Source organism: Anas platyrhynchos, chromosome 1, assembly GCF_047663525.1.
Source record: "Anas platyrhynchos isolate ZD024472 breed Pekin duck chromosome 1, IASCAAS_PekinDuck_T2T, whole genome shotgun sequence".
Lineage (NCBI taxonomy): Eukaryota > Metazoa > Chordata > Aves > Anseriformes > Anatidae > Anas > Anas platyrhynchos.
The window spans coordinates 80,612,561-80,636,452 of NC_092587.1; the positions used below are offsets into that span (position 1 = coordinate 80,612,561).

Here is a 23,892-nt window from a genome sequence, read left to right on the forward strand (position 1 = left end):
AAAATGTACAAAAGGAGATGGTCTAAGCAGCAGTGGTTCTGTTTTTCGTTTGTTTTCCTTTGCCTCTGTGAGTTTCTAGGTTGCAACAAGCCTCTTGTGAAACGTCCTGACAGAGAAATGATGAAAATTCCCCCATCTCCATGTGCTGTGGGGAATACCCCAGCTATGACTCTGTCTGAACATTGGATTCGAACCTGTGCAGACTGCCCGGCACTGTGGGAGCTGCCCTAGCTTCTCCTCCTGCAGCAGGGCTGTGCTTGTGGCCGTACTGGTAACAGGGACGGACTCTTGGTGGAGAAGTAATGCTGTGGCAGCGATAATGAACCAGCAAGAGAGAGTCAGTCCTGGGACTGCAGGTAACCATAAAGCCTTCCTTTCTGTCCTCCTCTAGGAGAAGGAGAAGGTGGGGGAAAATACGGGGCTGGGATATATAAAGGGCATGGTACCATGGCTGGCTGCGTACCAGGAGAAAGACCGAGTGCTAATTCTCAGGGTAGAAACCATCTCTTCTGCGTGTCTGCTGCCAGACACTGAGCTGGACTGTCAGTCCTTTGAGTAAGTGACTACTCGCTGTTGTGTAAAAGAGGCTGGGGGACAGAGCCCAGCTAAGAGTTGGGTAGCTGAGAGAAAGAAGCTCCAGAGAGAGGTGAGGAGGAGGGAGGTAGAGAAAGAGCATTCAGTGAAACACAGGGGGAAGGGTGGGCAACCAGGACGGTGTGCAGGGGAGAAAAGAGGTGTGACGGGAGAAGGACAGTAGTACAGCTTGGGAAGAGCGCAGGCATGGCTTTTGACATGAAGCAAGAGGGCAGTTTCCATGTTGCCCTACGCTGCAGGTGTGACCCACTGCCAGTGACAGACAGCACGAGCTGGTTCCAGTGCCTGTGGGACCTGCCAGGCCTTGGGCCAGGGTTATCAGCAGGCTGTCAGGGCACGCAGCCCCTTGGATTATCCTGCCCCCCGACTCTGGGCCGGGGATTTCCACTCTTGCCTTGTGTTTTTCAGCCCCAGCAGAAGGGAGCAGCTGTTCCCACCTGAGCCCCTGGGTCTTCCTCGTTTCTGCCCTTGCCGTCAAAACTGCCCTTATGACCGTCGGCCTCGGTGGGTGCCAGGGTCCCTTTACTTCCGCGGGGAGGAAGGGAACGGGGCCTGAAGTTGCCTGGTGTCAGGTGGAAAAAGAAAACCCCAGCCTCTTTGCCAGCAGGCGACTGCCCTGCACCCAAACAGCCTGTTCTGCTGCCCCTTTCCCACGCTGCCTCTTAGCTGGGGAGCCGCGTCCCTTGCACAGTTAGCAGGTAGTGTCCTGGCAGGGCCTTCCCACAGCTCCTCTCACTTGCCCACCTGTGCAGATAAAGCCAGTCCTGGGTGAAACCCATCAGTTCCTGCCCTCCCACTGCAACAGGGCCGAGAAGTCTCCTTAGTGCCAGACGACATCTGAGCAGGTTCCCCGAGGGCTGGCTGTTGGCTCTCAGTTCTGCTGGCCGCATTTGTGGTGTCCCTCAGAGCTCCTCGTGACCCTGTTGCAGCCGAGGAGCCAGCATGATCTCCCTGGACATCCTGCTACCAGGGCTGCCCACGGTTGAGCAGAGTGAGGCGTAAATCCTCCAAAATGCTCCAGCTGCATCCCACCCACACCGCCTGGAACAAACAGAAGGGAAATATGTTGCGTGTAGTGTCCTGGAGTATCGTTACTGCTCTGCGATAACTCTCCTGTGGTGTTCAGCTCCCTTGGGTGAGGCCTCAGCACTCAGCAGTTCTTCCCCTCCTTGGTATGCGTGCAAAGGGTGCTCTAAAGCTGCAGAACACAGGCAGATTAAGAGGGAATGCATATTGATATTCCACCTTTTTGGCCTTTTCCTGATCCCATCCTCGAAGGATGTCTTAGCTGAGCTTTGTCGGCTGGGAAAATGAGTCTCAGCCAGCTGAGGTGAGGGGGGCTCATCTGATCAGTGTTTGCCCAAGGGAGGGAGTGACCTGTAGTGGGGAAAGCTGTCTGCTCTTTTCTTTCAGGATACAATTTTCAGAGCTTGTTGGTGTAACCGAGTCTCTGAGGAGGTCTCAGCCAGAAGGTGAATGACAGGACAACTTGCCTGATGAGTGAGAATGAAAGGATGACAGTAGCGCCTTCCTTCTCTTTCCCCTCTTCCCAGTTGTTCTCTTTCACAGGAGCTGTGGCCAGTACAAGACTCTGCCCCAGAATGCTCCAGGGTGGCACTGCATCCCCAGTGGATCTGCAAGCCAAAGTGAGTGATGCTAAGAGCCTTGGGAGTAACACTGAGCACGTCCCCCACATTTATTCTGCTGTAAGTCAGCCTTTGAGTTTGGGAATGGGATTGTCAGCCAGAGCTGGATTGCCCTAGGGAAGGAAGATGGAGAGGTGAGGAAAGAAAATGCTGTGTTTTACAGTCTGACTTAGGATGCTCTGAAAACACGTACTGGGCCAGTGGAAGAGGATGGCTTGCTCCAGTTCTACCTTGTGATCACTCGTCCCATTCTCTGACCACATATAGCCCCTCAGCTCCAGTCCAGTTCACAAATCTAGCCAAAAGCACTTCATCCTTTTACAAGGGATGGCTCAGACCTGTGCTCTCCAGTGCCACCGTTTCTGTTTTAATAAATGTAATGGTAAACATTGATCTACTACAGAAGAACACAGGTAAATTAACATTTTTTTTCTGCTTCTTCCACTCCCTGGACTTTATACTCTCTTGATTTAGTGCCAAAAAAGGAATCTGAGACAACTGCTTTGACCCTGATTAGATTTAAACTGTGTGAAATGAGCAGCTTTTCATTTCACAGAATCACAGAATTGTACGGGTTGGGAGGGACGTGAAGAGAGCATTGGGTCAAACCCCCCAGCCAAAGCAGGTTCCCTAGAACAGGTTGCCCAGGTAGGCATCCAGGTGGGCCTTGAATATCTCCAGAGAAAGGGACTCCACAGCCTCATGCATGGAATCTGGGAGCTTTTGAAGAGTGTGAGTCCTGAAGCCTGCATCTTCGCTCTGCTGGGTGAGAATATGTGAGTGCAAGGAACATCGTCAAATATATACCTGTAGGTACTGGAAGAACTAAGCACCTACCCAGGCAGAAGCATTGCAGGCAGGCAGGTTCGTTGCTTTTCATGTGGTTCTTGCAGCACAAGAATCCTTTGCTTCTGGTTTTTGTTCCTCTGTGGTCTTCCTTTGGACAACAGCCTTCTGGGCCTCTCCTCCCTTCCCTGTTCCTTTCAATTTTTTGGCCCCATATCAGCAGCAGCTGGTTACAGCATTTGGCAGTCGCACCTTGATTGCATAGATTAGCACGTAGAGCCCCTGGAGAGCTCCTGTGTGGGGAACCCAAGAAGACAGTCCCTGTGAGGTCTGGGATTTAGGGCAAGCATCTTCAGCTCTGCTCAGTGTACCAGAGTGTCTTTGTTGGTTGACTAGACTGGAAGGACTTGTTTGTTGGACATGTTCCATATTGAGCTATATTCTGTGTGTGATAGAAACAGCTTACAGATAGAGGTATATACAACCTGAAAAAAGATAACCTCGTGCTTAAGAGAATGTGCCCATGCTTTTCAATCTATCGTGTGACTTTCTGCGTGTATGGCAAATTTCTAGGAAAACATGCACAGCTTGTGTAAGAAACTACCAGTGTTGGCAGTGAGGCTGCCAGCCTAGTTTACTGTGTATGTTTGTTCCTGTGTATGAGATGAGAGCTAATCACTTGGACAATGCTTTTCTGATGTCATGTCCCCAGAGGAGTGCTGCCAGCTACTTCCTATCTGACTTCCTCAGGAACAGTGAGGCAGAAATTGCCTCTCTCCAAGCAGATCTTGAATGGGCACGATAGAACAAAGGAAAAAGCTCTTCAAGCAGGGGCCCTGTGACAGCAATCTGTCAGGGTGTCAATGGTGCTGTTTGTGGAGCACAAAAGAGAGCATTTATGGCTGTCCAAAAGAAATGTACAGTTCAAACCCCTTCCCTGATACTTGGGGTTCTGCGCTGAGCTCACTGAGAAGAGGCACAGCGCATCTTGTCCAACACAGGCTCTTCTTCCCCTACAGAGGACAGCTGGAAGTGCTGTCCAGAGGGCTGGAGACCCTTTCAGGAAAGCTGCTATTACTTCTCAGATGATCAGATGCCCTGGAATGAGAGCCAGCAGAACTGCAGTGGGATGGGCTCCCAGCTGGTGGTGATCAATACAGAAGCAGAGCAGGTAAGTGCAGGGCTGGGAGAGGGGCAGAGCAGCCTGGAGACAGGAGTGCCAGGCCTGGAGGGGCCTCAGAGCCCCTCCTGGCTCCTGCAGTGGAGGGGGGATGTCCTTGCTGCATGCACTCAGCACTGGCTCCTGTCTGACACCAGCTCCACCCCACTGGGACTCCTGCCACCTCTCACTGTTCAATTTTGTTACTCATGTAGATTATTATTTATTTTTTTTTTTCTAGGAGTTCCTCTTCAGCTCAGTGAAAGGACTAGTTACTAACACCTATGAAACAAAATATTACATGGGCCTGTCTGCTCACAAAACTGGGAAATGGCAATGGGTGGATCGGACTCCATATAAGAAGATGGCCACGTGAGTATGCCGAGAGAGTGAGGAAAGTCCTGCAACTCACACCACTTCGTCTAATGGACCAACACACAGTGTAAGGCAAGGGCTGTGTCATTGAGGGGTGTCTGTCCCTAACTGCCCTGAAAAGTCACGGAGACACAAATATTTTCCTTTGCCTTTCCCGATCTGTCACATTTTTGTTCACTTTTGTTTTGCACAACCGTTTGAGATGACTTCACCCCAACTGTCAGGCAGGCCAATGCATTCTCAATAGGGGAACTTTCTTTTACAGGTTCTGGAAACCTGGAGAACCCAATTTGCTCTTTGCAGAAAAATGCGCTGCAATTCATGTCAAGGGAAACACGGACTCCAACACATACAGTAACTGGAACAACATCCTTTGCTCTACAAGTTGCTACAGAATTTGTGAATTGGCAGTCAAATTTGTCTGAGGGAGGTGTCCTGGTTTCGGTTGGGATGATGTTAATTTTCTTCACTGTAGCTGGTATTGTAGTGGAACAAACTGTCCCTTGGAAATGAAAGGTATCGTCTAAGTTTATTTAAGGATCCCTATAATCAACAATCATTTATGTAGCACAGGACAAAAAATAATCTATGTTCAATGTTTAACTTAGCGTCCATTTGATCAGGGACAAATTGCTCTTTCTCGAAGGAAGAATGGAAAGGAGGCAACAGAATGCAGCCTTAAATTGTCCTTAGGTGATGTGACCACATATGGATGAAAAGGGTTAGGGAAGACCACTGAAGACCACCAAGGGCCCCCAAAGAAAAATGTATGAGCAGAAGGGTCTGAAAAGGTGGCAAGAAGAATGATGCCACAGGATTATGGAAGTCATGTAGATTAGTATTAATATGTATTAAATAGAGAGAATATGCATGAATTTACTGTAGCAAAGAAACCAGCAGTGGGCGTGCTTGAGTTATGGAAAATCTATCAAGTACCCAGGCCTGAATAAAAGCAATATCTCTCCTGACTGTGTGAGAATTGATTTGTTGCACACCAGGTAAAGGATCCACGTTTTTGGAATTACAGTATTGTGACATATTTTGGATTCAGGAGGAAAATAATGTTGACAACAAACTGAGTAGTTGCTGAGCAGTGCTTACACAGAGTCTTCTGTTTCTCATGCTGCCTGGCTAGCAAAGAGGCTGGGGGGTTACAAGATGCTGGGAGAGGACACAACTAGGACAGCTGACCCGAATGGACAAAAGGAATGTTCCATGCCATATAACATCGTGCCCAACAATAAAAGCTGGTGCAGTTGGCCAGGAATGGGAGGACTGCCATTGTTCAAGGACTCGCTGGGCATTGGTCAGGTAGGAGTGAGCAATTGTGTTGTGTGTCACTTGCGTTCTCTATTTCTTTCCCTCTCCCTTCCTATCTCTCCCCATCTCTCTCCCTTCCTCCCAATCTCCCTCTTTTCCTTTGTCTCCCCCTCACCCTCTCTCGAGCTCTTTCTTACTTTCTTCTGCTTTCTCTTTCTTGCACTTTCATGGAACAGATCCTCCTGGAAGATATGTAAAGGCATATGAAAGACAGGAAGGTGATTAGAGACAACTCATATTGCTTCACCAAGGACACATTGTGCCTGATTAATCTAGTGGTCTCCTATGATGGGGTGACTGTATTGGTGGATAATGATTGATGTCATCTACCTGAACTTCTGTAAGGCCATTGGCACAGTTCCACACAACGTCTTTGTCAATTGAAGAAAGATGGATTTGATGGACTATTCAGGGGATGAGGAGTTGGCAGGATGGTTGCATTCAAAGAGTAGCAATCAGTGACTCAATGTCCAAATGGAAACATCAAGCTCACAATCCAGGACTTCATGAGAGCAGACTTTGGCCTTTTCAAGGATCTGCTTGGTAGAGTACCATGGAATAAAGCCCTGGAGGGAAGAGAGGCCAAGAAAGCTGGTTAATACTCAAGGATCAGCTCCTCCAAGCTCAGGAATGATGCATGCCAATGAAGAGGAGGCCAGGCAAAAACAGCAGAAGGCCTGCATGGATGAACAAGGAGATCTTGGCCAAACTCAGACATAAAAAGGAAGCCTACAGACAGTTGAAACGAGGACAGATAGCCAGGTAGGATACAATGTCCAAGCAGCCAGGGATAAAGTTAGGAAAGCTAAAGCCCAGATAAAACTGCATATGGCAAGGACATCAAGGGCAAGAAGGGCTTTTACAATTACCTAGTGACAAAAGGAAGACTAGGAAAAATGTGAGCCCTCTCCTGAAGGAAATGGGAGACTTGGTTAGATGGGACAGTGAAAAGGCCAAGGTACTGAATGCATTCTTTGCCACAGACTTTACCAGCAAAACTGGCCTTCAGGAATCCCAGGTTCCAGAGGCCGGGTTCAATAGCTGGAACAAGGATGATGTATCTTTTGTGGGAGGGGATTGGGTCAAGGAATATGTGAACAAACTGGACATTTGCAAGTCCATGGACCATGATGGCATGCACCCATGAGTGCTGAGGGAGCCAGCAGATGTGATTGTGAGGCCACTCTATAATCTTTGCTCAATCATGGCAAGTGGGAGAACTGCCCAAAGACTGGAGAAAGGCAAATATCATCACTATGCTCAAATAGGGCAAGAAGTAGGACCCAGAGAACTACAGGCCAGTCAACCTGACCTCAGTCACTGGGAAGGTGATAGAACAGCTAATCCTGGAAAACATTGCCAGGCACATGAAGTGAGAGACAATCATCAGGAGTAGTGAGCATGGACCTACCAAAGGGAAATCATGCCTGACCAACTAAGTTAAACGGTCGACCCCCGGCAACCACTACCAGAAAACATTGTGCAAGCGTGGATGGAAGGAAAAATGACTCCCTGGAACTAATTTTAATCCTAAGTGGGGATAGGTCATGCGTATGTATAGGCTTCTCAAGAAACTTCATGCATACGTAACTCTTCACCACATATAACCAAGGCAAGTGCCACGTTGGGGTGCGCACGACTTTGGTGGGACTACCCCCTGTGCCACCCAGCGCTGAATAAACATACCTACTTTACAGTCTTACTGATTGTGGAGTTTGCTTTCCGCATGTTTACCTATACCAGCTATTCCAGCTCTTGCAGGACACATTTTAATTGGGCACTTTCTGAAAACATAACACAGTATTGTTCCTTTCCCATTCTTGATTTCCTCTTTCCTCAGTGATGCCTGGCATTTTCTTTCTGTCTCTTGCCAAGTAATCAATCAATGGATACAGTCTATCTTTCCTGAGGAAAATCAGAGGCAAATTCATGTTTGAATGAAGACAGATTTTTTTCTGCAGTCAGACTGTTTCTCAGCTACAGTGCATATAGCTGTAGAACTGAATGTCATTGTGACTCTTTCCCCATTCTCAAATTTGAGCTCCTTTCCAAAAGAGAAGGGAATATGCCAGCATCCAGGCCTTGTCCTCACAGGCAGTTGGGATGTGGCCAAGATGCTCACCTGAAAACAGGACTGCAGATACTATCATGAAGTATACTGATCATCACTTTTTTGCCTTTTCCAGTTTCTGTGGAAATACGTAATGGGATACTCCATTCCTGTTTTGCAAGGCTCTATAGAGGGAGAGAGTGGGGGATTCCATGTAGGTTTCAGCAGCTCTTTAGGAATCCAAAAATCTGCTCAGAGGAAATAATATGGGGTAAACATATTGAACATTTGAATATCTATTGTAAATATCTATAAATATATGAATTCCCAAACTCTTAGGGAGACTTATTACATCAATGATTGATACATCAGATTTCACAAATACAGACTCTATCTCCTCTTACATCAGCTATCAAATACGAGCCTTTGTCCTTCACTCTGCAGAGTGTATTATCCTGTGGCAGAGGGAAAGTGGTAGATTGTTAATAGGCTAAATTAATCCATGAAGAATTGTTTGTTAGTCATTGAGCTGAGATACAAAATTTGAATGCAAAATTATTCTTCTCATCCATGTCAGATGTTGCTGGCTAAAATGTAGGTAGTGCTGAGCTTAGTAGTTCAAGATGAAGTTGCAAAACAGGTCTGCATCTGTGTTTCCTTGCCTTTATCTAAAGTGAAGCAACGTGTTCTCTTGTGAACCTCTTATCTCTTTGGCAATGTAAATGCTGAACAGGGTTGTTCAATCACCAACTGCATGAAGTTTAACAAGAACAAGTGCTGGGTCCTGCACCTGGGACAGTGCAACTCTGGCCATATGTACAGACTGGGTGACAAGACGCTGGAGAGCAGCCCTGCAGAGAGGGATCTGGGGGTTGTGGTTGACAGCAAGTTGAACATGAGCCAGCAGTGTGCCCTGGCAGCCAGGAGGGCCAACCTTATCCTGGGGTGCATCAAGCATCAAGTTGTTCGAGGGAGGTGATTGTCCTGCTCTACTCTGCGCTGGTGTGGCCTCACCTCGAGTACTGTGTGCAGTTCTGGGCACCACAGTACAAAAAGGACATTAAACTGTTGGAGAGTGTCCAGAGGAGGGCGAAAAAGATGGTGAAGGGCCTGGAGGGGAAGACGTATGAGGAGTGGCTGAGGGCATTTGGCCTGTTCAACCTGGAGAAGGAGGGTGAGGGGGGACCTCATCGCGGTCTACAACTTCCTCGCGAGGGGGAGTGGAGAGGCAGGTGACCTATTCTCTGAAAACACCAGTGATAGGACCCATGGGAATGGTGTTAAGCTGAGGCAGGGGAAGTTTAGGCTTGACATCAGGAAGAGGTTCTTCACCGAGAGGGTGGTCGCACAATGGAACAGGCTTCTCACTGAAGTAGTCACTGCACCAAGCCTGTCTGAATTTAAGAAGAGATTGGACTGTGCACTTAGTCACATGGTCTGAACTTTTGGGCAGACCTGTGCAGTGCCAGGAATTGGACTTGATGATCCTTATGGGTCCCTTCCAACTTGGGATATTCTATGATTCTATGATTGTTTTCTTCTGAGAAAGTTTTGTGACAGCTTTTAGTCCTTCAAGTGCTCTAAGTATTGCAGAGCCTCTCCATTGACAGGATCTGCACCTCATACCATGACCTGAATGGAAGTCAGTCCGGTGCTGCACAACCCGGTGTTCCCAACATCTGATGGGATGTAAGATTATCTGTATTATGCTCTTTTTTTTCATTCTAATTAGTGAAATAAATGATACATCTGGGAGAACATTCAGGTGGGAGACAAGACGGGTACACATATGCACAGTGTACAGTCTCAATCTTCTCGTAATGTGAGCACAATGAAAGGGATGTAGCAAGACCTCCTATTGCATGTAGACAAAATACTATACCATGTCTTGCTGGGATGGAGTTAACTTTCCCTCTAGCAGCTCCTATAGTGCTGTGCTCTGTACCCGTAGCTAGAACAGCATTGGTATCACACCAATGTTTTGTCTATTGCTAAGCAGGGCTGGCACAGTATCAAGACCGTCTCTCCAATCCCACCCACCTCCAACCCCAGCATACCAAAAGCCAGTAGGCCGGGGAAGAGGGGAAGAGGTGGACAGAGGACATCACAAGGGCAGTTGACCTAAATTGACCAAAGGGATAAAAAGGATATTCCATGCCATATGACATTGTACTCAGAAACAAAAACTGAGGAAGGGGAAGGAGGGGTGTTCATTATGAAAACGCCAACCCTAAACAACCACTACATACATTGAGGCCCTGCTTCCCAAGATACTACCAAATGTTTGTTGCTGATGGGAAGTAGAGAATGTTTTTTTTCTTCCTTTGCTTCTGCATTATCTTTGTTTTTTATTATTATGACCTTTGCTTTTTATTATTATTATTATTTTCCTTTAATTAATTAAATTGTCCTCCTCTCAACTTGTAGGCTTTTTTCTTTTAAATCTCCCTTTTTTTTCTGTCCCTGTTCTTTTGAGGAGTGAGAGTAAGAGAGTAGTGTGGTGGACTTCAGCTAGCTGTCAGTGTGAAACCACCACACATACCCAACTTCAAATGCAGCCAGCCTGTAAGCCCTGTTGCCACTGTTTTTTCCTCTTCCATATCCCCAAAACAAATGGTCTGATTGAAGATGATGACTGAGGAAAGACACATGACTGGGAGACTAAAAAGAGTTGAGTGCAAACAGCTGAAAGATTAGAAAATACAAAACAAAGAGCTGTGCAGAGCAGAGAGGGACTTTTTGGTAAACAATCTCACAGTTATCAGATAAGGCCTCTACCAAGAACTACAGGACCTCAGGGTGTTATGTTGCTCAATTTCAACATTTTATGCCCTTGCCGTCACACTACACTTGAAGGACCCGGGGGTGTTTTCATACCTCTGCACTCTCCTGTTACATGGTCTCCCATATCAGATCATTTATGTCTTATAAAAAAGGATGTGGTTTCTTTTGACATCATTTCATGTGAAAGCAAGTGAAGTTCATTTTGTGAAATGGGAATGTGACCATAAGTACAGTGTCCTGTGTCTTACAGCTTTGTTAAATTCCCTGCTTACAAGCCACATTTCTCACACCCAATTCAACACCCCCCACACCCTCCCCAAGGCCTTGTGCTAGATATGACACCAGCCCAGGGTGGGATTTAGCGGTTACTACAATGCCTCCTGATGCTTTTTGGCACATCCTATAGCTTGTTGCTGCGACATAGGCCTCTTCAACAAAAATGAGCCTGGGACTATCAGTAATACAGAGCGTGACTGAGATGTGGTCCCTGGTCATTTCTGCTGGCAGCCTGTGGGAGCAGCCCATCACAGAAGACCAGTGCTGGGCAGCTAGGGAGCAAGTAGAAGGGCAGTCCTAATGTTAGACAGCTGAGTACTGAGTCCAACCATGCCTAAACTCCAGATACTGCTACTGGGCTGAACTACTCAAAGGTATTGTCTTGAGGACACACGGCTGAAACTCTTACTCAGAGTTTCACAACTTATCCATCAAGACTGGCTGCATGAAGCAGAGATAGGGACAAATGCCTATGTCTACCTTCATTTAATGTATCATACAACCAATGCAAGAGAATGGCTTTGTGCCTGTCGTACGTGCATATGTAATCAGGAAGATGGGATCAGGAGATTCTCTTCTATGCTTCTGCAAGAGAAACCAGTGTAATTTCAAAAACCTCTCATATCAGGACATCTCAAGAAAGCTTTACATTGTAACCAATAAATACATATATAGTTGGTGGTCTTCAGTGGTCTTCCCTGATGAAGTACCCTAACCCTTTTTATCCATATGTGGTCACATCACCTAAGGACAACTTCAGGCTACTTTCTGTTGCCTCCTTTCCATTCTTTCTTCCAGAAAGAGCATTTTGCCCCTGATCAAACAGAGTCTAGATTAAACATTGAATATAGATTATTTTTTGTCCTGTGCTACATAAATGATTGTTGATTATAGGGATCCTTAAATAAACTTAGACAATACCTCTTCTTTTTCAAGGGACAGTTTGTTCCACTACAATACCAGCTACAGTGAAGAAAATTAACTTCATCCCAACCAAAACCAGGACACCTCCCTCAGACAAATTTGACTGACAATTCACAAATTCGGTAGCAACTTGTAGAGCAAAGGATGTTGTTCCAGTTACTGTATGTGTTGGAGTCCGTGCTTCCCTTGACATGAATTGCAGCACATTTTTCTGCAAAGAGCAAATTGGGTTCTCCAGGTTTCCAGAACCTGTAAAAGAAAGTTCTCCTATTGAGAATGCATTGGCCTGCCTGACAGTTGGGGTGAAGTCATCTCAAACGGTTGTGCAAAACAAAAGTGAACAAAAATGTGACAGATCGGGAAAGGCAAAGGAAAATATTTGTGTCTCCGTGACTTTTCAGGGCAGTTAGGGACAGACACCCCTCAATGACACAGCCCTTGCCTTGCACTGTGCATTGGTCACTTGGACGAAGTGGTGTGAGTTGCAGGACTTTCCTCACTCGCTTGGGATACTCACGTGGCCATCTTCTTATATGGAGTCCGATCCACCTATTGCCATTGCCCAGTATTGTGAGCAGACAGGCCCATGTAATATTTTGTTTCATAGGTGTTAGAAACAATACGTTAGTTAGTAAACGTACACGCTGTGTGAATGTGTGCAGCTGTGCCTGTTTGGTGTACACACTCAGCCTCACTACAGCTTGGACCTAGGGACATGGCAATGCAGCTGCCTTGCATCTGCTGGGCTATGGCATTCGGCAGCTTCTGCCACCACCCACACAACGACTCCCATGGATGGGTTTAGGAAGCCAACTCTCCTGGTCAGCCACCTTTTCTCCAGTACACATTCTCCCCTGCACTGGGACACAGAGGGACGGCTCACGTTATAGGTAGGACAGAAGAACACAGCCAGGAGATGCACATCGGCGCTGCCTGGGGAACTGGCACGGGTTGTTTGGGAGCACCGAGGCAGATGATGCTTCCCGAGGCAAACAGAGGTGGGGGCATAGGGACCAGGAAACAGAAAGGGGTGGAGAAGGATGGGAGCCACAGGGGCACACGGTCTGCAGCAAGACTCGGGTGGAAGTGAAGGCAATGTGCATTGCACTTCTGGAGGGGCCCTCACGGGCAGCAACCGCCCTGCCTCTCCCTGCCTCTTCTCCAGCATCGTCCAGCCTGGGCAGGTGTGCCCTGACAGGGCCCACTGAGGTGCCAGCCTCCCAGGATGCCCGCTGCATATGTTGAGTCCAGGATTAGCTCTGAGGTGGGAAGGGTGACCAAAGGACCTACTAATTTTGCTGCTGGGGCCATGTCCTCATACCTGGTCAACCATGTGCAGGCTAGACTCCTGGCACACGCTCCTGTTTCTCTCTCAGGTAAGACCTTCAGCATGGCAACATATGAAAACCCCACAGCTGGTTTCCCGTGCCCGGTCCCTCCCAGAGCCCTGGCTGTGTGCGACAGGACCGTTACACACAGGTTATCTCTGAAGCGTTAAGACTCACTGGGTGTATGCAACTTCTACTGCAGTAGTCATCTCTGGCTCTTTGCTGGCACAGCAACATGCTTGGTATGAAGCACGTGCATGTGCAAAATAGCTTAGAGAGGGAAAGGGAAAGAGAGAGAGGGGGAGTGAGCCCAGAGCCTTTTTTATCGGTGTAATATTGTATTTTCTGCTTCACAGGAAATCAGTATTTGTTCAGCAAAACCAATGCTGAACAGGACCCTCTATGACCCAGCAAGAAGCAGACACCTCTTCTCAAGGAGAGAAAGGGAACAGCAGCTCTGAGCATCCTTCTTGCATTCCTGCATCTTCTTCCTTCAGGAGAGCTCCAGCTCTTTTCAGCCAGCAGCTGCCAGACCCACACAGAGAGAAGAGGATGACTGACAGAAGAGCCCAGGAACTGCTTCGATGACCCTGAACCCTCCTGTGTCAGTCCCATGGAGGCAATGGCTTGGAAAGAAAGGCATTAACCCATTTCCCATAGAGACATAACTTCACCTGCCATGCTTGCCTGGAGCTTCCATTGCCAAATCTGTCATCAATGACTATGGGATGGGATGGTCAGCCTGAGAAAGCACAGGCAGAGTTCTTCTAGCATTTATTGTTTCCACTTCAGGGGTACTTTGAGAAATGAGCAGGAACAGGGGATGCTGTGTGCAGAGCAACATCACTCCCAGTCTCACCATCCCACCCAGCAGAGGGAAGATAAAGGCTCCAAGGCTCTCCTACCCCTCCCAACACAGCCCTCTGCTGTTCCCAGTTCGCTGCTAATCCCAGGATGAGGATTCCTCCATCATATTGTTTCTGCTGCAGTCTCACAAATCCAATAAGAGTCGATTGTGCATGGGACATTATTCCAGTTCCGGAAAACATCTTTCTGGTAATGGATTACAACACAGAACTCATCACTTGGTTGATCACTTGGCTCCCCACGCCTCCAGAACCTGAGAGAGAGACAGACATGTTACTCCCTGTGCACCCTGCAAGCACCTTGCTGGAGAAGGCTACACGTTCAACACAAGGCTTGGAGGGGAGACAGTCCAGATGCAGTTTGATGGACAGAAGTCGTACCCTTCCTCTCACTCTGCTAATCCCACTGACAGCAGTCTTACATGCAAACCTGACTTCTTCCTAGAACCAACACAGCAGGGAGCTGTTCAGTCCTGGTGGGCAGAGCTGCTCACCACAGCTCACCCCAGGCACTTCACAGCCAGCAGGGGATGCGTCTCTTCCAGAAGAAACATCTGCAAGAAAAGCCCTGGTGATCTCTCCAGCACCCCATCGCTTCTGCAGCATGACAGCACTGGCCCAGCATGTGCCTACACCTGCACACCTACAGGCACATAGACCATGTGCCTACACCTGCACACATACAGGGACATAGACCATGTGCCTAAACCTGCATACATGCGTGATGGGGCAGTATGGAGGTCAGGCAATGCTTGTCCTGTATGACGGACTCTTTCTCCTCACAAAATGCAGCTTCTTCTCTGCCTACAGCACCGATGGCCATGTCACAGATAACTTATCACTAACCACTAACCAGCATGGATGGATCTGTAGGAACCTGGTATCCTACAAAGCCCTTGCCGGCTCCATCATTGTCCTGTCACAGACAGCCATGGCATATCCCTCCCATGCTCATCAGACACCCTCACATCTCTTCCACCCTCTTGCCACACCAAACCCTCTCCGTCATGGGATACTCACGCTGCTGTTTCATTATAGGGAGTCTGGTCTGCCCAGCGCCACTGGCCCGCCTCTTGTGCCCTCAGACCGATGTATAAATTGATTCCTTCTTCTTGGTATTTCATCTGTCTTCTTATTTCCTTATAGAGGAAATCCTAGAAATGAGGGAGAGTACAACGTCCATGAGGTTCAGGACTGAACAGAGGGAGGTGGCAGGTGTCCCAGTGGGGTGGAGCTGGTGGCAGACTGGAGCCAGTGCTGAGTGCATGCAGCAAGGACATCCCCCCTCCACTGCAGGAGCCAGGAGGGGCTCTGAGGCCCCTCCAGGCCTGGCACTCCTGTCTCCAGGCTGCTCTGCCCCTCTCCCAGCCCTGCACTTACCTGCTCTGCTTCTGTATTGATCACCACCAGATGGGAGCCCATCCCACTGCAGTTCTGCTGGCTCTCATTCCAGGGCATCTGATCACCCGAGAAGTAATAGCAGCTTTCCTGAAAGGGTCTCCAGCCCTCTGGACAGCACTTCCAGCTGTCCTCTGTAGGGGAAGAAGAGCCTGTGTTGGACAAGATGTGCTGTGCCTCTTCTCAGTGAGCTCAGCACAGAACCCCAAGTATCAGGGAAGGGGTTTGAACTGCACCTCTTTTCTGGACAGCCGTAAATGCTCTCTTTTGTGCTCCACAAACAGCACCATTGACACCCTGACAGATTGCTGTCACGGAGCCCCTGCTTGAAGAGCTTTTTCCCTTGTTCTATCGTGCCCATTCAAGCTCTCACTGGGGAGAGGCACTTTCTGCCTTACCGTTCCTGAGGAAGTGAGATGGGAAGTAGCTGGCAACACTCCTCTGGGGACATGACATCAGAAAAGCATTGTCCAAGTGATTTGCTCTCATCTCATTCACAGGAACAAACATACACAGTAAACTAGTCTGGCAGCCTCACTGCCAACACTGGTAGTTTCTTACACAAGCCGTGCATGTTTTCCTAGAAATTTGCCATACATGCAGAAAGTCTCATGATGGGTCGAAAAGCATGGGCACGTTCTCTTAAGCATGAGGTTATCTTTTTTCAGGTTATATATACCTCTATCTGTAAGCTGTTTCTATCACACACAGAATATAGCTCTATATGGAACATGTCCAACAAACAAATCCTTCCAGTCTAGTCAACCAACAAAGACACTCTGGTACACTGAGCAGAGCTGAAGATGCTTGCCCTGAATCCCAGACCTCACAGGGACTGTCTTCTTGGGTTCCCCACACAGGAGCTGTACTTACACCAGGCTGACTTACACCAGAATAAATGTGGGGGACGTGCTCAGTGTCACTCCCAAGGTTCTTAGCATCACTCACTTTCACTTACAGATCCATTGGGGATGCAGTGCCACTCCGAAGCATTCTGGGGCAGAGTCTTGCACTGGCCACAGCTCATGTGAAAGAGAACAACTGGGAAGAGAGGAAAGAGAAGGAAGGCGCTACTGTCATCCTTTCATCCTCATTCATGGGCAAGTTGTCCTGCCCTCCACCTTCTGGCTGAGAGCTCCCTCAGAGACTTGGTTATACCAGCAAGCTCTGAAAATTGCATCCTGAAGGAAAAGAGCAGACAGCTTTCCCCACTACGGGTCACTCCCTCCCTTGGGCAAACACTGATCAGATGAGCCCCCCTCACCTCAACTGGCTGAGACTCATTTTCCCAGTTGACAAAGCCCAGCTAAGACACCCTTAGAGGATGGGGTCAGGAAAAGGTCAAAGAAGTTGTGAGACCATCCTAGTAAAGGTGGAATATCAATCTGCATTCCCTCTTAATCTGCCTGTGTTCTGCAGCTTTAGAGCACCCTTTGCACGCATACCAAGGAGGGGAAGATCTGCTGAGTGCTGAGGCCTCACCCAAGGGAGCTGAACACCACAGGAGAGTTATCGCAGAGCAGTAACGATACTCCAGGACACTACACGCAACATATTTCCCTTCTGTTTGTTCCAGGCGGTGTGGGTAGGATGCAGCTGGAGCATTTTGGAGGATTTACGCCTCACTCTGCTCAACCGTGGGCAGCCCTGGGAGCAGGATGTCCAGGGAGATCATGCTGGCTCCTCGGCTGCAACAGGGTCACGAGGAGCTCTGAGGGAGACCACAAATGCGGCCAGGAGAACTGAGAGCCAACAGCCAGCCCTCGGGGAACCTGCTCAGATGTCGTCTGGCACTACGGAGACTTCTCGGCCGTGTTGCAGTGGGAGGGCAGGAACTGATGGGTTTCACCCAGGACTGGCTGGATTCAGCAGCTGGGAAGTGAGAGGAGCTGTGGGAAGGCCCTGCCAGGACACTACCTGCTAACTGTGCAAGGGACGCGGCTCCTCAGCTAAGAGGCAGCGTGGGAAAGGGGCAGCAGAACAGGCTGTTTGGGTGCAGGGCAGTCGCCTGCTGGCAAAGAGGCTGGGGTTTTCTTTTTCCACCTGACACCAGGCTACTTCAGGCCCCCTTTCCTTTCCTCCCCAGGGAAGTAAAGGGACCCTGGCACCCACCGAGGCCGACGGTCATAAGGGCAGTTTTGACGGCAAGGGCAGAAACGAGCAAGACCCAGGGGCTCAGGCGGGAACAGCTGCTCCCTTCTGCTGGGGCTGAAAAACACAAGGCAAGAGTGGAAATCCCCGGCCCAGAGTCGGGGGGCAGGATAATCCAAGGGGCTGCGTGCCCTGACAGCCTGCTGATAACCCTGTCCCACAGCCTGGCAGGTCCCACGGGCACTGGAACCAGGTCGTGCTGTCTGTCACTGGCAGTGGGTCACACCTGCAGCGTAGGGCAACACGGGGACTGCCCTCTTGCTTCATGTCAAAAGCCATGACTGTGCTCTTCCCAAGCTGCACTACTTTTCTTCTCCCGTCGCACCTCTTTTCTCCCCTGCACACCTTCCTGGTTGCCCTCCCTTCCCCCTGTGTTTCACTGAATGCTCTTTCTCTACCTCCCTCTGTACTGGGTCTGGCTGGGATGTTCACTTTCCCTGCAGCAGCCCATACAGTGCTGTGCTCTCCACTTGTAGCTGGAACAGCAGTGGTATCACATGAGTGTTGTGTCTGCTGCTGAGCAGTGCTGGCACAGCATCGGGCCTCTCTCTAACCCTCCTAGGGGTGGGCAAAAAAGTGGGAAGAGAAACATCACCAGGGCAGCTGACCTAAACCAACCAAAGGGATATTCCATACCATATGATGTCACACTCAGCAATAAAAGGTGGAAACAGCAAGAAGAAGGGAGGGCTGGGCTCTCGTTGTGAAAATGTCGGTCCTCCTCCCAAACACCGGTTACGTGCGTTGAGGCCCTGCTTCAAGGACGTGGTCAAGCATCGCTCATTTGTGGGAAGTAGAGAGTAATTTCTTTCCTCTGCACTTCCACACAGCCTTCATTAGTTTTATTTGTTTGTTTTCCTCCCTTTTTTTCCTTTCCACCTCCCTTTTCCCCTTTCCTTCTTTTTTTCATTTTAGTTAAATTGTTTACTTCATAATAATCTTTCTTTAATTATTATTATTATTATTTCCCTTCAATTAAATTATCCTTATCTCAACCTGTGAGTTGTTCTTTGCTTTACTTCTTCCCCTCCTCATCAAAGGAGGGGGAGTGAGAGAGCGGTGGTGTTTAGCTGCCCAGCACAGTAAAACCACCACACCCTCCCCCTCACCTCTCTTTGGAGCATCTTTCTCTCAGCTACCCAACTCTTAGTTGGGCTCTGTCCCCCAGCCTCTTTTACACAACAGCGAGTAGTCACTTACTCAAAGGACTGACAGTCCAGCTCAGTGTCTGGCAGCAGACACGCTGAAGAGATGGTTTCTACCCTGAGAATGGGCACTGGGTCTTTCTCCTGGTACACAGCCAGCCACGGTACCATGCCCTTTATATATCCCAGCCCCGTATTTTCCCCACCTTCTCCTTCTCCTAGAGGAGGGCAGAAAGGAAGGCTTTATGGTTACCTGCAGTCCCAGGACTGACTCTCTCTTGCTGGTTCATTATTGCTGCCACAGCATCACTTCTCCACCAAGAGTCCGTCCACGTTCTCGGTACGGCTACAAGCACAGCCCTGCTGCAGGAGGAGAAGCTAGGGCAGCTCCCACAGTGCCAGGCAGTCTGCACGGACTCTAATCTGATGTACAGACAGAGTCATAGCCGGGGTATTCCCCACAGCACATAGAGATAGGTGAATTTTCATCATTTCTGTATCAGAACATTTCATAAGAGGCTTGTTGCAACCCAGAAATTCACAGAGGCAAAGGAGAACAGACAAAGAACTAAACCACTGCTGCTCAGACCATATCCTTCTGTACATTTTCAAGCAGCTTCCCAAGACACATTAGTGGTGTTTTTATCCTTCCCTGGTGAGAGAGAACGTGTGTGAAAATGCCTGTGCTGTTGATATATGCTAGCAAAGAAAATTAAATAATAATAAACACACTCACAAGGGCACGTGACTTGCCAACATGGAGCCAGAGATCAGAAGGGATCACCAGATCATGTCAGCATCCCTGCCTGTGACAGATCAAGAAACTTTACTCTGTCACCACTATGTGAGGCACACATGGTGCTTGTAGCACTGCTCAGGGTGACTTGATTGAAAACTCTGGAGGATGTAAGCATCCCTAAGGATATCCCGAAGGAAAAAGAAGCCCTGCTGGGCCTCTCTGCGCTCTGAACTGAGTGCTGTGGGCATGCAGACACTGCTCTTCCACACCCCATCAGTTAGCTTTCTCCCTGTGAAGAGGCAGGCATGCAGGTACTGAGGAAGAAATGGGATAGCTAACAACATGAGCATCCAAGGCTCAGAAGGGCAGGGCACACAGTTGTTGACAAATGAGGATAAACCTAAACCGTGTGTAGAAATGTGCACAAAAGGCTCAGACCACGCCAACAGTGCTGTTGCATTGGCAAGACGGTCCATAAACATGCTTGCTGGTATTGTCCTAGAAGGAATTAACTACTAGAAGGTACTTGCTACTGGGTTCACAACACCGTGAGAGATTCTAGAATGAAATTTTAGAACAAAGCTTGGTAACAAAGATGAATTGTACCACTCGTGCCCCAAAGTGAGAATGTGTGCTGTTTGTTCTTGCTTTATAATATGCCTGACTTTGTGCGTTTGGAAGGTGTGCTGAGGGTGGCTGATCAGGAAGGAAAACTCAGAGGGTAGGGAACTGTTATACATCCTCTTTTCTGGGCGTGTGGGTTCCCCTGTTTACAGGGGCTTCCTGCTGCTGGTGCAGATTCTGTGTGCATCCACACCAATTCATGCAGTCTGCTGACCCATGGGCCACTGAGGAAACTTAAGGGCACATGCATCTGCTGAAGCTGTGGGTGTGTGCTTGCCGTACCCCTTACAGCCAGGAATGACAGCTGAATGCCTGCCAATGGCACCCAACTCTGCTTATAGATGATCCAACCTGGCAGAGTTGCTAGGGTTTCTTGTGCCTGTCCCTGAACCAAAATGCTAGTTGGAGGCACTGGAGAGTCTTGAGTCTACTTTCGCAGACCCTCATGGTACAGACAAAAGTCAAAAAGAACAGCACAGATACAAACAAGATCAGTGGGATGTGAACAGAAGAAAATACTGCGACAGGGGTCTTGCATGACTAGAGACTGCAGGAGGAGCCACGGAATGCAGCTTCCCTCAGAGGTACTTATGGTCTACGAAGCTGAAAGCCCAAAGCTGGAAATGAAACCTTCATCAGCTTTCCTGCATAATCTCACCACACAGGGAATTAAATGCACCTCCTGTTTGAGAGCTGGCAACATGTAAAACAACATGCTGGGAGCATCAAAAGTGCCTGGTTTTAGAGGCTCTCTGTCAGGCAAACTGCCGCCTGAACTGGGATGGAAAAGACCTGAGAGGGATCCAAGCACCCACAAAGACTGGTTTTGAAGACACTGGGATCCATCAGTGATGGTCAGTGTCTAAGTACCACCTCTTAAGAGCACAGGAGAAGGCAATTCCAAAATGTTGGCAGTCAAACAGGTGGAGAAGCAGGCTAGCTTGGCTGGGCAGGGACCTTCTTCTAGAGGTTAGGTGCATAAAGAAAGTGCATGGCCACTGGAAGCAAGGTCGGGTGACATGGGAGGACTACAGAGATGCTGTTTGCTGTTGTAGGGAGAAAATTCATGGAGCCAAAGACCAATTAGAGTTGAAGCTGACCAGTACTGCAAGGGACAATAAAAAGAGTTTTGTAAGATATGCTAACAGCAAAAGGAGGACTAGACAAAACCTTGGTCTGATACTTGATGAGGATGTTCACCTCACAAACAGGGCCATAGACAAAGCAGAGGTGGAATTTGCTGCTCTAGCTGGATGCATGCAAGTCTATTGGGCTTGGTGGGACTCGTCCCCAGGGACTCGACGAGCTGGCTGACGTAATCATGAGACCTTTCTGAATCATTTTCCAATGGCCTTGGGAACCTGGAGAGGGAGGTGCCAGTTGACTGGAAGCTGACAAACGTGCCGGCTTTCAAGAAGGGCAAGAAAGGAGATCCTGATAACAACAGGCCTGAGAGTCACACCTCAGTGCCTGGTACAATTATGGAGAAGTTATTCTGGGAGTTACTGAAAACAACCTGAAAGACAATGAAGACGTTGGTCACAGCAAACAAGGGTTCAAGAGGGGAATGTCCCACTAAATGAAGTGAATTTCCTTTTATTACAAGGTCACCCAGGTAGATGACCAAGGGAAGCCAGTTGATGTAATCTTGTTAGTTGTCAGAAAAGCTGTCAAGACTGTTTCTCACAGTATGCTTCTGGACTAAATATACAGCCTCTGGCTAGAAAAATACATAGTACAAGGGCTGATGGGTTGGGCACAAAGAGTTAGAGTAAATGGGGTTACATCAGGCTGGTGGCACAGTGGAGCAGGTGGACCTGGACTGAAGGAGGCTGTGGCCTGTGGAGGGCCCCTGCCAGAGCAGATTCCAGGCCAGACCTGTAGCCCTTGGAGAGGAGGCCACGCAGGAGCAGGTGACCTGGCAGGAGCTGCTGCCTGTAGGGGACCTGTGCTGGAACAGTGTGCTCCTGAGAGATGTGCTCTGTGGTAGAGACACATGTTGGAGCAGTCCTTGAAGAGCTGCTGCCTGTGGGAAGCCCACGCAGGATCAGGTTGGGAAGGATGGCATCCCGTGGGAGGGAACCCACAGGGAGCAGGGGCAGAGAATGACTGAGAACAAGAGCTGGAGACAAAGCGCTAGGGACTGGCCACAGCTCCCATTCCCCATTCCTCTGCACCACTCGGGGGGGAGGAGGTTGGAGAAGGTGCATTGGGGGAAGGCATTTTTGGTTTAATTCCTTTGTTTCTTACTTCTCTAGCTTGTTAGTAATAGGCAATAAATCTTACTATCTCCCTACTCTGAGTCTGTTTTGCCTGTCATGATAATTGTTGAGTGATCTCCCCATCGTTATCTGAATCCTTGAACCTTTTGCGTCGTATTTTCTCCCCCTTCCCTTTGAGGAGGGGAAGTAAGAGAACAGCTGTGGTTGAGCTTGGATCCCCACCCAAGTAAAATCACCACAACACAATGAAAGTTGTGTAGACTTAAAGGAACATACCTTATATACAGAGTCAGGAATTTAACATTAGTCTTATTAGTGTCTTCACAGGGTAATTACAATACCGTAGAAATATGCACCCCGTTAAAATGATACTAACATATATAATACAAATTATTCAATTATTGCAAAATCCTGGTAATGGTACAGTTGAAATGAACACACATGGACACAAGTATCTAACCATTTCACCATTGTTGGGTTATGCTGTTCCGTGCTAGTCTTTTAGAAGAGATGGTTTGCAGTGAGTCGTCCTGAGTTCTTTGCTAGGAGGAATTCAATGGAGGGGAGGAGGGGGTAGTTCTTCCTCCTTGCTCTTAGGTCCTCTTTGGGTTATTTTTATACTTCTTAAGAAGTCTGTTTTTTACTGACCCATGGGTCAGTTACACAGTGACTACTTAGTAGTGTTTGACCTCTACTATATCTGATAAATTTACAGAATCAGTGTTACGCGATAAGAGATAGGCCTCCCAACCTTCTCCTGACACTTACAAAATCCTGCAGGTACATCTAAAATAGACCTATGAATACTCAGAACAGTTACTGGTGAGTCCTGAGCTATTAAATTAGTACAAGGCCTGTGGCTTACCACTAGCAATAGCAACAAGACATTTGCTGGGCAACAGAGAAGACAGAACCACTCCCAGAACATCAAGTATCCAGTGCTGAATAATTAGACAGATCCATGCTTTCACAAGGCTGAGGGTTTAGGCATACATGTTCTGGCATAAGTAAGGCAGTCTCATTGCATCCCCATTCATCTTCATGACCATGATAGATAACTGTCCATTTGTAATGCTACCTCTGGGGCTACACCGGTGTAACAGGTTCTACATCTCTCTCCACCTATCCAGACAAAGAAACTAACCAACATGGTAAAGCTGTGTTTACAGATATATATATATATATTAATCTAGTCATACACCCAGTGCCACTTTCTTACATAAGCTGACCTAGCAATATACTGGGTGCCTTCCTGTGTCAAGGGGACATGGCAGAGACCTAGTGATATGGGTAGAAGAAATAAAGTGCTGTTGCAAATCTATCCCAGGCAGGAGTAACTAGAAACTCTAAACATTTAATATTTGCTTCTTACAACCCCAGTGAAGTGACTAGCTAATCTAAAACCCTTTCCCAAGAATCTAAGAATACATTGGCCACCATGCACGTTTTTCTGTTGGCAGTTTCAGCTGAATGTCAGGGTCCGAAGTGCACCAGTGGTTGCTGTG

At 48.3% G+C, this 23,892-nt stretch overlaps 2 protein-coding genes across 3 annotated transcripts; one reads left to right on the forward strand and one right to left on the reverse strand.

The window, feature by feature from the left end:
* Nucleotides 1-158: 158 nt before the first annotated feature.
* Nucleotides 159-5,525, forward strand: LOC119717036 (C-type lectin domain family 4 member E-like). Of its 2 annotated transcripts, XM_072042954.1 has the most exons (6): nucleotides 160-356; nucleotides 1,003-1,098; nucleotides 2,148-2,240; nucleotides 4,046-4,197; nucleotides 4,427-4,557; nucleotides 4,826-5,525. In XM_072042954.1, the coding sequence occupies exons 1-6, from the start codon at nucleotides 320-322 to the stop codon at nucleotides 4,983-4,985; spliced, it is 669 nt and encodes a 222-aa protein (XP_071899055.1). In that variant the 5' UTR covers nucleotides 160-319; the 3' UTR covers nucleotides 4,986-5,525. The 2 variants fall into 2 exon arrangements, with proteins under 2 accessions (XP_071899056.1, XP_071899055.1); XM_072042955.1 differs by lacking the exon at nucleotides 1,003-1,098 and having other exon boundaries at nucleotides 159-356.
* Nucleotides 5,526-12,533: 7,008 nt separating this feature from the next.
* Nucleotides 12,534-19,205, reverse strand: LOC119717051 (C-type lectin domain family 6 member A-like). The gene is made up of 6 exons (XM_038179546.2): nucleotides 19,056-19,205; nucleotides 17,619-17,714; nucleotides 16,455-16,547; nucleotides 15,489-15,640; nucleotides 15,129-15,262; nucleotides 12,534-14,362 (listed from the first exon to the last, which is right to left on the reverse strand). Exons 1-6 carry the CDS (start codon nucleotides 19,090-19,092, stop codon nucleotides 14,212-14,214), a joined length of 663 nt encoding a protein of 220 aa, XP_038035474.2. The 5' UTR covers nucleotides 19,093-19,205; the 3' UTR covers nucleotides 12,534-14,211.
* Between the last annotated feature and the right edge of the window lie 4,687 nt (nucleotides 19,206-23,892).